Genomic DNA, 17,266 nt, shown 5'->3' with positions numbered 1-17,266 from the left:
ACCCCATTTAGGGTATTTTTTGGCTAAGGTACCAGAGTGGCTTGCCTTTTCCTTTTCCAGTTCACTTTACAGATGAGGAAACTGAGGCAAACAGAGTTAAGTGACTTGTCCAGAGTCACACAGCTAATATCTAAGGTCAGATTTGAATTCAGGTCTTCCTGACATTTTGCTGTACTGTATAATTATAGCATGATTCTTACTATTGTTGGATTCACATGTAGTGAGTATACTGGCTCACATTTGCAGAGCCAAGAAAACTTCATTTGTCCCGCAGGGCTCAAACCTGAAGGGTTCGAGGTATCTCTTCTCCATTTCCATTCTCTTGAGCCCCCACCAGCTATGTTCATATAATTGTTAAGGGCCAATAGCTAGCTCCTCCGTTCCTTTTTTAAAACCACTAAATAAGCTTTTACAAAAGGTATTTTACTCACTGATTTATAAGGTATAGCTGGATGAGACACAGGCAAAACTGCTTTAGTTTTTTCATCTGTAAAATGAGCTGGAAAAGGAGATGGCAAAGCACTCTGGGAAAGCCCCAAATGAGAGTCCATCTGAAAAGGATTAATCAACTACAAAGCACTCTTCAATACATTTTATGCCCCAAATTATTTTACTGTGGTTTTCCTCATAAAAATGTGAGCTCCTCTGAAGGTAAGGAGCTTCTTTTTTGCTTTTCTTTGTATTCTTGACATATAAGAACAACAATGAACATTTTTATAGCACTTTAAGATTTGCAAAGTATTTTATGCATCTTAACTTATTTGACTACTGTCAGTTCTTAAATTTTTGGTGATTCTGAGGCACTGTCAGACTCAGAAGTGATCTGGTAAGGGTGCCATGTCCCTTCCCCCTTAACCTTGAGCTGAAAATATTCTTCACCAAGTACAAAGTGGTCCCTTGTGGTCACCTAACTTTCCACAAGAGTTTAGGTTTCCATGGTGATGCATCAGGTTGCTGAAGCAGAGACACAGGTGATAGAGAAGCGGCTTTTAATTGGCGAATAATTGGCTAGAAGCATTATGTCTCGAAAACTGGCCATTCTCTTTTGAACATCTTTAAAAATGTCCAATTGGGATGAAGCAGGAACCTGTGGCATCCCAAGGGCCAGGCAGGAAGTTCATAATTCTCAAGGACACCAAGGAACCCCAAATAGTAGGAAACCAAAAGAACTGGGAGAGGCAGGAGGATCTTGTGATGGCTGCTTCGGAGACTGCGTCTGATGGCTTCCTCAGGGACCGCACTTCCGTTCAGTCTTAAACTTCACCCTCCCTTGCTCCCTTGGAGGCCAAGTGAGAGGAGTCCATTTTGCCCAGCCCCCTGGCCTCATGCAGCCGTTCAACGTCCCTATTCAGATCACACTTCAGGGCAGCCGGAGACGCCAGGGAAGGTAAGTGACACTAGATTCTCTCCCGGTATGGAAGGGCACTTAACTGAACAAGACTGAGAATGAGAGGAAGGACTCACCGTATTAACTTCTGTTTTTCTCATTGGAGGATGTCAATAGGCTTTCCTATGTGGGGTAGAAGGGGAAAGAAAGGAGGAAAAGTTGTGGTGTTCCACCTGTGGGCTGGAGTTTCAGTACTTAGGATTTCAAAATTATTTTGAATTTACTTTGGGTAATTTCTGTGATTCCTTATCTATGTGGTAGTTGTTTTTCCCACAGTAAAGATCCTTGAGGGCAGAAACTACTTCATTTTGCCTTTTATCTCTAGTCCTTAGCATTAGCATTTTGAACATAGTAAGTTTTAACGAATTTGTGTTGATCAATTTTTATGTGGTAGTTGTTTTTCCCACAGTAAAGATCCTTGAGGGCAGAAACTACTTCATTTTGCCTTTTATCTCTAGTCCTTAGCATTATGTTTTGAACATAGTAAGTTTTAACGAATTTGTGTTGATCAATTTTTATATAATAATATGTGTTTGTATTTACTTGTCTGTATGTGTGCTTTCCTCCAGAGGATTTAAGTTTCCTGAAGTCAGGGACTCTTCTCTCATTGTCTCTGCATTCCCAGCTCTTTCCATCATGTCTGTCCCCAGTAGCATGGATACTTAAAATGTTTATTGAATTCAATTAAACCAAGACTTCTTTCACCTAATGCTGAGAACCTTGAGACACAGTCTGTCCTGGCACTTTGTACTCTCTTGGCCAATAATGGGGCTCACTCGAAAGGAGAAGGGGAATTGGGAGGGTGGAAGAAGGCAGATGTTGGGCAGAGGCATGAAATGGATACAAACATTGGCTCTTGGGATGTAATATTCTAATACTCACTTCACCTAAAAATTTATCAGATTTGCTCATTGTATCGATGCGTCAAGAGCAAAGATGGAACTAGGATGGAGTCCCATCATATACTGGAAGAACATTGAATTTGAATTCAGAACTTCTAGGTTCAAATCCCAGCTCTATAATTTGCCAACCATATGACCGTGGGCAAGTCATAACTTTTCAGGGCCTTAAGATTTTAGGTATAAAATGAAAGGCTTAAAATAGGAAGTGTCTCATAAATAATATTCCTTGGATGATGCATTAAGATTGACAAACCATTTTACATCAATTCATTCGATCTTTATAACAATCCTTCGAGGTATATAGTGTAGGTATGATTATTTTTCTCTTTTTACAGATGAGGAAACTGAGGCTCAGAAACATTCAGTTATTTGCCCAGGGTAGCAAACTTGGAAGTGGTGGAGGCAAAAGGATGCTTCCCCTCTTGTGACCGGCAGAGAGGAAGTAATGAATAAGATTCTGAAGCTCTTAGCTCCCTCCCCAGTGTCACTTCCTTTATCCTTTAAATACAGACATAGATATATAGGAGACTGGGGAAGATAAAAATAGGGTTCAGTCAAGGGGGAGGAGGATGCAAGGCAGAGGGAAATTGGGGAAAACGATAAGTAGAGGAAATAGGAACCAGAGGCAGGATAGGGGAAGGAGTAAAAACAAATTCTGGAAAATAAGCGACCCTTATTGCTAGATGTCGTGAACTCTATTACACTTGGACATTAGAAGTTTTTAAAAAACAACAGGGAGGGAAACAAGTCTGTTATTTTGCTCCCAGCTCTGACGGATGCTCACGATATAATTAGTTGTAAGCTTGCCCCCAAAGCAAATTCTCTCTCATTCTCACTCCCCAAATGACTAATTAATCCACAACACAGTTTTCCCATTCAATGTGATGAATTGTACTGCACTTTCCGAAGAGAGTTTGTTTAATAATTTCTTTCTAAACTAAGAAAATAAATGTACAGAAATGATGACTTGAGAAAAAGTCTCCGATGCCTTATAAACAATTAAAAAGGAAATATTATTAATTCAGTAGAGCATTTGTTTAGAAGTTCCTCTCTCCCACAGGGATTTCAATGAAGAAATGGTCACATTTTGGAGAAGTTCCGAATCTTTGTAAGACAAGTGAATGAAGTTAGGTCAACCGATGTTTATTAAACACTTGTTCTGTGCCAGGACTGTACTAAGCACTGACATTATGAGCACAAAAAGAAAGACATTTCCTGCTGCAAGGAGCTTACATTCTAATGGGGAAAGACAACATAAAAAAAAGCCAAAAGAGGAGAGAGAAAGTATGGGAAAATTCTATTGTGCAGGGAAGAGTAAATACAGGATGACCTGGGCAGTTTGAAAAAAATAAAGGTCAGACTAACTTCAATCTATCAAAAGAAGGGGGCAGAGTGATGGAGTGAATTTTCAGGAAATAAGGCTGCCCTGGCACGTAAGGCAAGTTCAGACAGTCAGTCAGGAGCAGACCTCTGAGAGGGATTTGTTCTTATTCTGTCTAATAATATCAAGCTTCAGGATCTTATGAGAAGTATATCTACATCTTGAAGGACCCGGTTAAGATAAATAAGTTAGATAACTTGACTAAAGTTCTCAAGCAAACTTGCTTATTTGTATTAATTCATTACTTGCCCTGTTATGATGGAGATTCCTTTGGGGTACGGCTTAGACCAGGTCACCACAGAAGTCATTTTCTACTCTCAGATTTTGTGTTTCTGTGAAATTGAAAGCCATCTGGTTAGTCCCAATAACAGTCTGGGACTCGCAGGTCTGGAACGGAAAATACAATCTGAGCTGCTTCTTTGTTATGGGATCCCTTCTCTGTAGGCTTCCTTATATTCCTGATAGATTCTTTTTGAGAGGCAGTGGGGTGTGGTGCAGAGAATGTTGGAACTCGCAGGAGCTGAGTTCAAACCCCAGTTCTGCCACTTAATATCTGTGTGACTTTTGGCAAGTGACAACCTTAGTTTTCTTTTTTCTTTTCCTTCCTTCCTTCCTTCCTTCCTTCCTTCCTTCCTTCCTTCCTTCCTTCCTTCTTCCTTCCTTCCTTCCTTCCTTCCTTCCTTCCTTCCTTCCTTCCTTCTTTCTTTCTTTCTTTCTTTCTTTCTTCTTTCTTTCTTTCTTTCTTTCTTTCTTTCTTTCTTTCTTTCTTTCTTTCTTTCTTTTTTGCTGAGGCAATTGGAGTTAAGTGACTTGCCCAGGGTCACACAGCTAGGAAGTGGTAAGTGTCTGAGGTCACATTTGAACACAGGTCCTCCTGACTTCTATCCACTGCACCACCTAGCTGCCCCCAAACTTAGTTTTCTTTTCTCTAAAATGGGGTGGTTTGTTTCAGTGGCCTTGAAAGTCTCTTCTAATTCTAGATTTATGATCCTATGATGATAGAGATAGCGAGTTTTCTTCAGGAGGCAGTGATGTAACCCACTGGGTTATCAGAGCTTTGATCCAGGATAGTGATGGTGGTGGTGATATAATCACCTTGACACTAAGACTGATGGAGGACTATATAACATGGAGGTCTTCTGTGATCTTTTCATGTCAGGATTTGGGATAGGAAGTACTCCCTTCTTCTCATCTGGCCTGAGTGTCACCTTCTCCCTCAGGTGTCCTGTCACTATCACTTCTTCATGACCCCATCTTCCCAATTTAGGTTAGATTAGTGGTGATGATGACATCAGTCAGCCTTGAGGGGTGTCCCATCTTCCTCTTCTTTATTTGCCCTAATTTCTGACAGAATTCCCAGTTACATATCTGTAAGTAAGAGTCGGCAAGCTCAGAGGGAATTAAAGACAACATATTCTTTAGAAGTTTTGTCAGTTGATTAATCATAAAGCATTTATTAAGTACCTGTAATATGTTAAACATTGAAGACAGAAAGATGAAAGAAAAATAGTTCCTGTCCTCTTGAAGTTTATAATCTCCCTACAGCAGCCATGTCCACATATGGGTATAAACAAATTAGATACAGAATGATTGGGGAGGTACTAGCAACTGAGAGGCGGGATCTGTCAAAAAAAACATAAAAATATTCTTCCTCAGTTATTCTGATCTATGGCCAATGACCCCAGACGGCTCTGGAGGAGAAAGTGAGGCAGGTGACCTTGCCCAGTCCTTCCTCACTTAAATCCAATTCATTTGCAAGTCATGGCGTCACCCCTCTGATGCCATGATCTTCTTTGAGAATGAAGGCCAAACAACAATTCTTCCTCTGTCTCACTCCAGAGAGTAAGCCGTCACCTTTATGTTATGGTCTCCCTGGAACTCCCCTATGACTTTACAATCTGCCTTGCAGGCCTCCAATGAGAGGTGGTTCCAAATTTCAAGCATTATTAGCTCTCCCCAAAGAATTGTGGGGCTAGAGATCTGACCATTCCCCATAAGGCCTTTAGGTTAACATTTTAGAAAGGGGAATGTGGTATCATAATAACTTCCCAACTGAGCTTATTCGGTCCTGCTGGTACCAGCATATGCCATGAAAAAATGCTAAGAATCCCAGTAGGACCTTATTAGGATAATTCCTCCCAGAATTCTCTCTGGATCCTGGAGAACAACTACTGGGAGGTCTTGACTTAATTCCGGAGCTGTCCACAGTACCAGAAGTCGCCTCTGGTCTCCACAGAGGGATTTGTGTCTTGTGCCTTGACAAAAGGTCTCCTAGCGGTCTCCTAGTTTCAAATCTGGGACTTAAATCCAGAACTTTAGATGGGCCTCCTCACGGTTCCTTTCTTCTCAGATCTGTTCAGAGAGCGTTAATATTTGAATTTTGTTTTCTTCTCTCTCTGTCCATTCTACCCAGGTGGGATTAAGAAGAAAAACAAGGGACCTTTCAGACCTCAAAATTAGTTCACCAGCGTGTGCTAAATAGATTGCTATGGATGCTGCCGACTTCTGAATCAGGGTTTCTTAGGTGGCCTCTTGGGGCTTTCTGGGGTTGCCTATGTTCCCTCAGGTAGTCTTTAGAACCAATGGGTTTTGCCAAGGGAAGAAAAGGGAGAACGCTAGAGGGAATATAGTGGAGGAAAAAGTGAAAGTGAGGTTGTTGTGGGGGCACAATGGGGAGGAACCTGACGTTTATTCTCTGTAAATATTCCATCCCAAGAGTTTCTGTTGAGTTTCAGGAGCGGGGGGAGGAGGGGGCAATAAAGTATATGGAAAGTACACGCATATGGCATGTGACATGAAAGGGTGCTAGTGACTGAGCACCGGAGAGAGAGAGGCTCCTTACCCCTAACACTTGCCACCTGGATTATCTGGGGCAATTCAGCCTTGGTAAAAAGGAGTGGCTTGGTCCATATTGTCTGTTGGGTCTGCACCTTGCAGCTCTAACACCATGGTCCCCATGACCTTCAGAGGCAGTGGAAAGACTACCTTATCCTCCCCATCACCCTCCATTGTCTGCTGACACTAGGTTGTAAACTCTAGATTTCCATCTAAATTTGGGTTTCTCTTTTAAAAGTTATTTTCTTTTTAATTTATAGAATAAAACAAGCATTTCTATAACAGTATAATAAAAAGATAATTTCACATGAAATTGTAGATCTACTATGTACAACTTGCTATTTCTTTTAAATATACAACAGTTATCATGTAAAATTTTTTTCTTTTCTTTTCTTTTTCTTTTTTCTTTTCTTTTCTTTTCGCTGAGACAATTGAGATTAAGTGACTTGCCCAGGGTCACATAGCTAGGAAGTGTTAGATTTGAATTCAGGTCCTCCTGACTTCAGGGCTGGTGCTCTACACTCTGCGCCACCTAGCTGCCCCTGTAAATTTCTTTTTTTCCCTCTTTCCAGTATGTCCACTATTAGACAGAAATAGGTATGTCTACACAACATTTGTGACATGCACACATATATACATATATGAAAATATTCTTTTTTTTTTTTTGCCGAGTCAATTGGGGTTAAGTGACTTGCCCAGGGTCACACAGCCAGGAAATGTTAAGTGTCTGAGGTTAGATTTGAACTCAGGTCCTCCTGACTTCAGGGCTGGTGCTCTATCCACTACACCAACTAGCTACCCCATGAAATTATTCTATTCATACTTCTATTTATTACTTCTTTTTCTGGATGCAGACAGTATCTTTCTGCATATCTCATTTATACTTAACTTGGGCATTTATAATAACCAGAATAACCTATTCATTCAAAGCTGTTCTTAAAACAATATTGCTGTTACTTTACACAGTATTCTCTTGGTTCTGCTCATTTCATTCTTTATTATTTTATACAAGTCTTTTCATGTTTTTCTAAAATAAGTGAGCTCAGGGGCAGCTAGATGGTGCAGTGGATACAATATTGGTTCTGGTATCAGGAGGATTTGAGTTCAAATGTGAGCTCAGACATTTAATCCTTACTAGCTATGTGACACCGAGCAAGTCAGTTAACTTCAATTACTTAACCAAAAAAAAAAAAAATAAGACCATCAAGCTCATCAGTTCTCATTGCACAGCTGTATTCCATCACAATCATAACTTGTTTAGCCACTTTTCAACAGATGGACATCCCTGCAATTTTCAGTTCTTTGCCACCACAGAGAAAGTTCTTAGAAAACATTTTAGAGCATATAGGTTCTTTTCCTTTTTCCCTAATCCTCTTTGGAAATAGATCTACAAGTGGTCTTGTTGGGTCAACGAGTAAAGGTACTTTTATAACTCTGTGGGCCAGATTGCGCTCCAAAGTGGTTGATCCGTTCACAATTCAAACAACAATGAATTAGTGGATTTTGAGAGAATGTCCTTTAAAAAATGATTTTATAAAAGGCGTATCATGTGTTAGTCATGTGCATTGATGTGGAATTAGATAAAAAAAACTGACCAGTTGTTATGGGAAAATTTTCCCATATAGTTGTTATGGTTGATATATATATATAGTTATTATGGGAAATTTTCGAATCTTGATTTTCCTTTTATCCATTTTTATAATGTAGTTCTCAGGACCATTCCTTCCACAACTTTTGGTTAACTAAAAGCTGTCTTCTCTAATATTAAGCCAACCCAAACCTGATTTCTAGAATAATAATGTTAAGGATAGACTGTTTGCCATTCTTTTGGTAAAAACCAAAGGGGAATTTGAGTTCCCCAGAGTGACTTAGTTATTTGTTAGCTTCCCTCGCTAATTGTGTAAGGAAGGATTTCCCTGACACCAGTTTGCTTGTTTGTCTTAGTGACACGTAAATCTTCCCCTCGATCGGCCAATTGTGTATAAACCTTCTAAATGTAGTTTAATCTGCAACCTGACTTGGTTTACCAATGGAGTCTGTTTAAGTAGATTTATTTCCCTAGAGGATATAAGAGATTATGAATTTGCTTAACTAAATTTGTTCAATTTTTATGACATTGAAAGGAGCATGGGATTATGAATCTGTCTTTTAGTTAACTTTTAGGGTCTAGAGTAATGTGCAAGATTTCAAAAGATTATACATGTTCATATATTGGTATGTACAAAGTCAATTAATTAACATGTATTTGTGAAGTGCCTACTGTGCGCCAAGTACAATGATGGGTGGTAAAAAATACAAAATAGACTCAAAGAAAAATTTTCAAGGAAGCTAGACTGGACACTTACATCTGTAGATATTTTCTTTCTTTCTTTTTTTGCTGAGGCATTTGGGATTAAGTGACTTGCCCAGGATCACACATCTAGAAGTGTTTTGAACTCGGGTCCTCCTGACTTCAGGGCTGGTGTTCTATCCATTGCACTACCTAGCTGCCCCTCTGTAGATATTTTCTTTCCTCTCTGTCAGTATTATTTTATTTTTTCCAATCACATATAATTTCCATATAAGTCATGTTGTTAAAGAAAAACCAGCACAAATGGGAAAAACCATAAGAAAGAAAAAGCAAACAAACAAAAAAGGTGAAAAGAGCATGCTTTCATCCTCATTCAAGCTCCATTGCTCTCTCTCTCTCTGGATGGGGATGGCATTTTCCATCCCAATACTTTGGGAATTACCTTGAATCACCTCATTGTTGAAAAGAACCAAGTCTATCACAGCTGATCATCACATAATCTTATTACTGGGTACAAAGTTATCTTGGTTCTGCTCACTTCACTTAGCATCAGTTCATGTGAGTCTGTTCAGGCTTTTCCGAAGTCATCCTGCTCATTGTTTCTTTTTCTTTTTCCTTCCTTCCTTCCTTCCTTCCTTCCTTCTTTCCTTCCTTCCTTCCTTCCTTCCTTCCTTCCTTCCTTCCTTCCTTCCTTCTTTCCTTCCTTCCTTCCTTCCTTCCTTCCTTCCTTCTTCTTTCTTTCTTTCTTTCTTTCTTTCTTTCTTTCTTTCTTTCTTTCTTTCTTTCTTTCTTTCTTTCTTTCTTTCTTTCTTTTTCTTTCTTTCTTTCTTTCTTTCTTTCTTTCTTTCTTGCTGAGGCAATTGGGATTAAGTGACTTGCCTAGTGTCACACAGATAGGAAGTATCAAGTGTCTGAGACCAGATTTGAACTCAGATCCTCCTGATCTGAGGTGCTCTATCCACTGCACCACCTAGCTGCCCCCGCTCATTATTTCTTATAGAACAATAACATTCCATTACATTTATGTAGCATAATTTATATATGTTGGTATTTTCAAAACACATGCAAAAATAGAAACAAAATGATGGGTGGGTTCAGAGGAGGGAAGTTAGTAGTTTAGAATACAATGAAAAACTTCCTGAAGAAAACTAGGATTCTGGGTGATGGAAGGAACCTTTGAAATCATCTAGTCAAACTACTTCATTTTACACATTGAGATATAATTGTTAAGTGACTTGCTTCAGATCACACAGGTAATAAGTTGAAAGATCTGGGATTTGAACTAAGCTCTTTGACTTTATATGCAGTGTTCTTCCTCTGTGCCACATTTAACAATCAGATGAGTTTATTTTTTGAAAAGGACAAAAATGCATTCATTAAAAAAAATTCTCTGATGAAAACTTTTGATTCATTTAGACCAGTCTTCCTCCCCCCATTGGTCTGAATTAGTATGGATTTACTTTATTTTCATATATAATCTTATCTGGGAATGACACCAAATGGGAATATTCGTTTTTCTTTTGGGGAGCTGGGATACTTATATGGGATAATAGTGACAATTTTGAAATAATATATTTGTAATCAATCTTGCCAAAGGTCAGCCTTCTCTACTTCTGATGGGAGGAAAAACAAAGACTGTGGTGATGGAAAATCAATCCAAGATGTGCCAAAAAAGCTCCCCTCCACTGCAGGAGAAGATCGAGCGATTCTCTTGGGTTTTGCAATGATGGGTTTCTCTGTCCTTATGTTTTTTCTGCTCGGAGTCACCATTCTAAAACCTTTCATGCTCAGGTAAGGAATAAATAGCCAAAAGAAATGCTTATTTTACGCAACACTGCTCATGGGCTGGACAAGCTCAATAGGAGCCAAGTATGAGTCATGGCAGCTAATTCTGCTAATATTCTTCCAGGCTTTATGAAAGAAGGCCTAGTGTCCAATGAAGCGAAGTTATACTATACTATGTTCAGTACCCTGGATAGCCCACATCCGGCATATGGTATTCAGAAATCACATTTTATTTAATTTTTATTTATTTCTTTTTACATAATTCAACTCTGGTGTCAATACTGTTTAAATTGCATTAATGTTCATTACATAACCTGAAATTACATTCATTCTATTTTTTTTCTTTTTTGGTGAGGCAATCAGGGTTAAATGACTTGCCCAAGGTCATACATCTATTACAAGTCAAATGAGGCCATGTTTGAACTCCAGGACCGGTGTTCTATCCACTGTACCATCTAGCATCCTCCTCTCCCCACTCCCCATAAATCCTGTCTTAGGTCAGACATAGACAAGTGGGACATATACAGAAGACCATAAATAGAAGGATGATTCCTTATAACAGCTAGCATTTATAGTGACAAGATTTGCAGAGTACTTTACAGATGTTATTTCAATGAATCCTTGCAATAACTCCATGAATTAGGTGCTTTTCTTATCCGAGGAAACTGAGGCTGAGAGCAGTTATGTGATCTGCCCAAGGACAGTCAGTAAGTATCTGAAGTAGGATTTGAATTCAGCTCTTCCTGACCCTAACTAAATACAGCATTATTCAGCCAGGTTAGGATGTCTCTTGCTATGGAGACTCTTTCCTGTCCCCCTTTTTCAGGGTGTTAAGTTAGATTCGTTATTTGCAAAATGGGGAATTTGGATTAGCTGGCCTCTGAGGCCCCTTCCACGTTAGATACATGATCTTGTGATCATACTAGGTCAAAATTTGCTAATTGGCTAATCTGAGCTAGTAGAAAATAACAGGCCCTCTAAACCATGCACATTTTCAGTGGCCTATAGTCATAGAATGCTAGTTTTAGAAGGGTCTCTGACATTATTTAGTACAGCTCCAACATTTAATTAAATAATAGCCTTTTATTTTTCAAAATACACACAAAGATAGTTTTCAGCATTCACCCTTTCAAAACCTTGTGTTCCAATTTTTTCTCCCTCTTTTTCCCCCACCTCTTCCCCTAGAAAGCAAGTAATCCAATATAGGTTAAACATGTACAATTCATCTATACATATTTCCACAATAAAAATCAGATCAAAAAGGAAAAAAAAAGAGAAAGAAAAAAATGCAAGCAAACAACAACAAAAAGGTGAAAATACTATGTTGTGATCCATATTCAGTCCCCATGGTCCTCCCTCTGGATACAAATGGCTCTCTCCATCACAAGTCTATTGAGATGGCCTTGAACCACTTCGTTGTTGAAAAGAGCCAAGTCTGTCAGAATTGATCATCGTATGATCTTGTTGCTGGATACAGATATTCCTTGGTTCTACTCACTTCACTCAGCTTCAGTTCATGTAAATCTCTCCAGGTCTTTCCGAAATCATCCTGCTGGTCGATTTTACAGAACAATAATATCCCATAATATTCATATCCCATAATTTATTCAGCCATTCTCCAACTGATGGGTGTTTGCTCAGTTTCCAGTTTCTGGCCACTACAAACAGGGCTGCCACAAACATTTTTGCACATATAGATCCCTTTCCCTCCTTTAAGATCTCTTTGGGATATAGGCCCAGTAGTAACACTGCCGAATCAAAGGGAATGGACAGTTTGAGAGCCCTTTAAGCATAGTGTTCTCCAGAATGACAATCCCAACATTTTATAGTTATAGAAACAGATCCAGTGAGGGAAAGTCATCCCTCCAAGGTCACACAATGAGTTAGTCCTTCTGAAGACAACACCCTGTCCTGTTTGTACCTAACCTATTGCATGTTAACAGGAACAATTTCTAAGTCACTGAGGGAGTCTGATACTGAATTTCTGAGTGACTTGGTCTTTGTCAAATCAAATTTATTGTCTGAAATAGCATAAGCAGGAAAGCTCATTATAGAGCAAGTTTCTTTAAAGAGATCACCTGGTAGAGTTTTGACATTTTAATGTTTTAAGAGATTTAGTTGTGAGCCAAAGAGATATTTGCCACTGAACAAGGAGGTAAACGTATATCAGAGCCCAGATCTATAACATCATAGAGTAGCTTGTTCTTTTTAGTGATGGTGAAATAGTATTGCACTCCCTTTCTCCTGACTTAGTTCTTTCTTTGATGCTGTTTCAATAATTCTGTCCCCTAAAATTTATCAGACTGAAATGGTACACTATTCAAGAAGGAATCTGTAGTCACTTGGACACTTCACGAGACATTGTGGAGATAATGGATGCTAAAGATGTTCCCATTGGCACTGTGGAAATGAATTTGGTGATCATCCCTTCTATCCACACTTACTGAATTATTATACCAATTACTGCTATTTCGCCCATGAATGCTATTTGATTACTTGAAACCAGAGTCCCATTTATAGGCCTCATAAGTTCACACATAATTAAATATGAAATTCAGATGATTAAAGTTTTAAGTAATTGAGTATTTTAAAGTCATTATAAAATTACAAAAACAAAGCCAGATGAATGGGAGCAAAATAAATATTTCTGCTCAGAGTATAGTGAGTAACTGGGTGATGACAGAGAATAGGACCATAGATTTAGAGCAAAAAAGGCATTTAAGAGATTTCCTAGTCTAACTGTTCTTTTTTACATGGGAAAGTAGGCCCAGAGAGACAAAATGACCTTGATCCAGTTGACCTAGCTAAGTAGCAGACCTGAGAGCTCAACACAGGTCTTTTCACTACAAAATCAGTCTTCTTTCCACTGTCCAGCACTGTTAGCTTTGCTTATTTAAACATTTCTGGACTTTAGAATTAATTCTGTGGCCGTATTCCATCTAGTGAGTGCTGTTGCTCTTAGGATTTTAGGTACCATTTTGGACTATCTTCCTGGTATATCAGTGCTACATATGCATGGGTAATTTTTCAACACTGATCCTTGCAAAATCTTCTGTTCCAAATTTTCTCCTCCTTCCCCCACCCTCTCTCCTGGATGGCAGGGAGTCCAATAAAGGGAGTTAAATGTTACAATATATTTAAATCCAATATATGTATACATATTTATACAGTTATCTTGCTGCACAAGAAAAATCAAATCAAGAAGGAAAAAAAACCAAGAAAGAAAACAAAATGCAAGCAAATAACAATAGAAAGAATGAAAATGCTATGTTGACACTTTTTGCTTTCAGCGTTCTTTGGCACAGGGCTCTGGGTTGCCTCCACCAGGGTTTGAGGGAGGTAGTAGTTGAGAGTTGATGTAATTTGGTTTTCTTGGTACACACTTCTGGCTTCCTTTCAGAGAATAAAACTGCTTTAGCTACGCTGACATGCCTGTTGCTGGTGGCATTTGGTCAGTGGTTAACGCCGGTGGGGACGGCAGGATCAGTCTCCATAGGGATTGCTCTCTGGACGAGGGTCGCCTCATCTAGAGCCTTTCTCCATCATTCTTTCTTTTGCATCTTTAATCTCTTTCCTCTCTGCTTCCTCCTCCTTTTCCTTCAACTCGATAGAATCTGATCTTAACAAATATTTAAGTACGAGACACTGGGGATACAAAGATAAAGTAAAAAATCATCTCTCCCCTCAAGAAGTTTCCTTCCACTAGAGAATCCAGACATGGAAACAGAGAGCGTGTTTGTGTGTATGCTGATTTTAGGAGAGACCTTCCCTTTGAAGTTAGCTCATGAGCTGAGCACTGAAGGAAGAGAGAGTTGGATTCTATCTATAGAGGACTTATCTGTGTAAATACATAGAGGTAGAAGATGGCATGGTAAGATTGGTAATAGCAAGTGGGCTAATGTAGCTGAAGTAGAATATATGAAAGATTAGGAAAATAATGGCAAGGAGCTTTTGGATGCACGGTGTAGAAGTTTGTATTTTGTCCCGAGGAAATAGGGAGGTACTGAATTTTCTTGAGCAGGAGGTCACCATATTCTTTTGCTTTCTGCTGATGCTGTTTTGCCATCTTTCTCTTCACTGATCCAAAATCTTTTATCTGTCCTTGCTCCGGGGCACCTAATTGCTTAGTTTTTTACATCTACCCAGGCTCAAACCTTACCAGGCTGATCTATGGTCATCTCCATGGCATGCTGCCAATAATACAAATTATTTATTGTGTGACTAAATAGCTGACAAAGTCAGTCTCCAGCACCCGGCACATAGATGCTTAATTTTGTTTGCTTTTCACTTTTTGATCTGGAAACAGCGATCAAATGAATTCTTTCATTCTTGGCAGGTCTATCAATCATTCAAATGATTTTTCTAAACCAAAGTATGCTCCTCCCCCACTCCTCTATCTCTTTCTCTATTGAAATCTAAGTTCTTCTCTCTTCCTACTCCCAGAAGAAGGTGAGCTCCTTGAAGACATGGAATATCTTGCTTTTTTGTTTAGGTATTTCTAACACTTGACATAGTGGTTGGCACATGGTAAGTGCTTAATAAAGGCTTTTTCTTTTTTTTTTATTCAAGTTACTTCTCCATCTCCTCATCCATCTTTTGGCACCTCAAAGTGGTCTTCAAAGTCCTGTATTTTGGTCCTCTAACTCTCTTCTTTGGCAACTAACCTTATGCAGAACTCCCAAATTTATCTCCACTGTTGAAGTATCTTGGGAGCACCTCTAAGTGCCCCAATATTCAACTGCCTATAAAAAAAATAATCATTCCTTGAGGGAACCTAATTGCTTACATGTAGCTTTCTCTTCCAGACCATGAGTTTCTTTGAGAGCAGGGACCTGATGGACAAGAGTTAAGTCCATCAGAATTGATCATCATATAGTCTTGTTGTTGCCGTATGCAATGATCTCCTGGTTCTGCTCACTTCACTCAGCATATTTCATGTAATTCTCTCCGGGTCTTTCTGAAATCATCCTGCCAATCGTTTCTTATAGAACAATAATATGTTGTAACGTTCATATACCATAACTTATTCAACCATTCTCCAACTCATGGGCAGCCATTCAGTTTCATGGAGCTTTCCTTCACTGATTTCTGTTATTGATTAACAATCTATCTTCTTAGAGTATCAGGATTCCTCAAACTACAGATGCGGCAGCTGAGGATGATTATCCCTTTCACCCAGGGCTATGAAATTTCTTTATTTAAAGGCCCACAAAACAAAGTTTTTGTTTTTACCATAGTCCGGCCCTCCAACAGTCTGAGGGACAGTGAACTGGCCTCCTATTTAAAAAGTTTGAGGACCCCTGGAAGTATAGGGCACTTTTTTGATTCCTCTTATTTTGTGTGTTATTATATTGTGTCACAATTATCTCTGCTTAGGTCTGATGCTCCTTCTAGAAGGTAAACTCCAGGAGGACGAGGATTGTGGCTCAGCAGAACTTTATATCTCCCCCAGTGCCTAAGAGTGGACATGTCATGTAGATGTTTGGTGAATGCTTCTTTGACTTGAAGTTGATTGTGGAAGTTTCTCATATAGCCACTACTTCAGGAAGGTAATTGTGCTTCTTCACTAGGGACAAAAAGGCAGAACAATTTGCTGATGTGTTGCTAGCCCCAGAATTGTATGAGTGAGTGATGGATGTGGGGACAGAGAGAGAAGGGGTTCGTTATGGCTATAGTGGTCCGTGATTCTTAAGAGACTTTCCTTGCAAGTTTATTTCTTGCTGATTTGACAACTATTTGGAGAAGGTACCTAAAGAAATTGTCTTATAGTTTCTATCACCTGACACCATGTCAAATTGTGCTCACACTGGCACTTGGAACCCCAAGAGACAATCAGTTGATGAGCAGAATGCTGCCAGATATAAACTGTTGTTGTTACCCCCAGAGTATCATATGAGATCATTTGTCCTCCTCTCAGGGGATGCCCTTGGCAGAGATCAAAGATTCGACTTTGTGGTGATTCACAATTAATTCTAATGTTAAAATGCTATAAAAGAGTCTAGCATACTGCTACCCACAATTCCCTCAATGCTCCTATTTAACTTAGGCAGATGATACCAATGCTTAGTATAGAATTCAGATGAATCCCGCAGGACCTTTTCCAGTGGAAAGCCTACTTGAACAGGATTGAGCCATTCTGCGAGGGAGCTTGAGCCATTCTGCAAGGCAGCTTGTGCCCTTCTGGTTCTGGTTCAAACTTTTGTTGCAATAAACAAGAGTTCTGTGCCAGCCCTTGAGTGTCAGTCACTCTTGTCTCTGATAATGGGTATGAATGGAATTCAGTTGAGTTTAAGAAATCGGTGGCCAGAAATCTTCTCAAGAATGTCAACATTATGTTTCCTAACCTCCAAAGGCTGACAGAATAAAGGAAATGACTAAGGATGACTTAAAGCAGGATATTTTGCCAAGTGGTAACATGGAAAAAGTTCTAGGGTTGAAATCAAATACCCACTTTGACATTTCCTAGTTAAGTGACCAAGGTTAGGTTAATTGAAACTCTCTCACTCTGGTTTTTCCACCTTTAAATTGGGCACAGTTATTCTGCCTACTTTATGGAGTTGTACAGAAAGGTCACCAAGGAGTTCTTTTCATCTAAACTTCCTGTGGATTCAATAGCTAAGTGCTATTCAAATATCATTTCTGACACTGACAGGCTGTGTGATCATGGGCAAATCACTAAACCTCTC

At 39.2% G+C, this 17,266-nt stretch overlaps 1 protein-coding gene across 1 annotated transcript in view; it reads left to right on the top strand.

Annotated features, from left to right (window-relative positions):
* The first annotated feature begins 1,325 nt into the window (after positions 1-1,325).
* Positions 1,326-17,266, top strand: part of KCNMB3 (potassium calcium-activated channel subfamily M regulatory beta subunit 3) — a 27,616-nt gene continuing 11,675 nt past the window's right edge. Inside the window, exons 1-2 of the mRNA XM_051983203.1 lie at positions 1,326-1,387; positions 10,392-10,586. Of these exons, the coding sequence (XP_051839163.1) occupies positions 1,326-1,387; positions 10,392-10,586 (257 nt within the window). The remainder of the gene's footprint in view (positions 1,388-10,391; positions 10,587-17,266) is intronic.

This window comes from Antechinus flavipes, chromosome 3, assembly GCF_016432865.1.
Source record: "Antechinus flavipes isolate AdamAnt ecotype Samford, QLD, Australia chromosome 3, AdamAnt_v2, whole genome shotgun sequence".
Taxonomy (NCBI): domain Eukaryota; kingdom Metazoa; phylum Chordata; class Mammalia; order Dasyuromorphia; family Dasyuridae; genus Antechinus; species Antechinus flavipes.
This window is presented reverse-complemented; position numbering and strand designations above follow the sequence as displayed.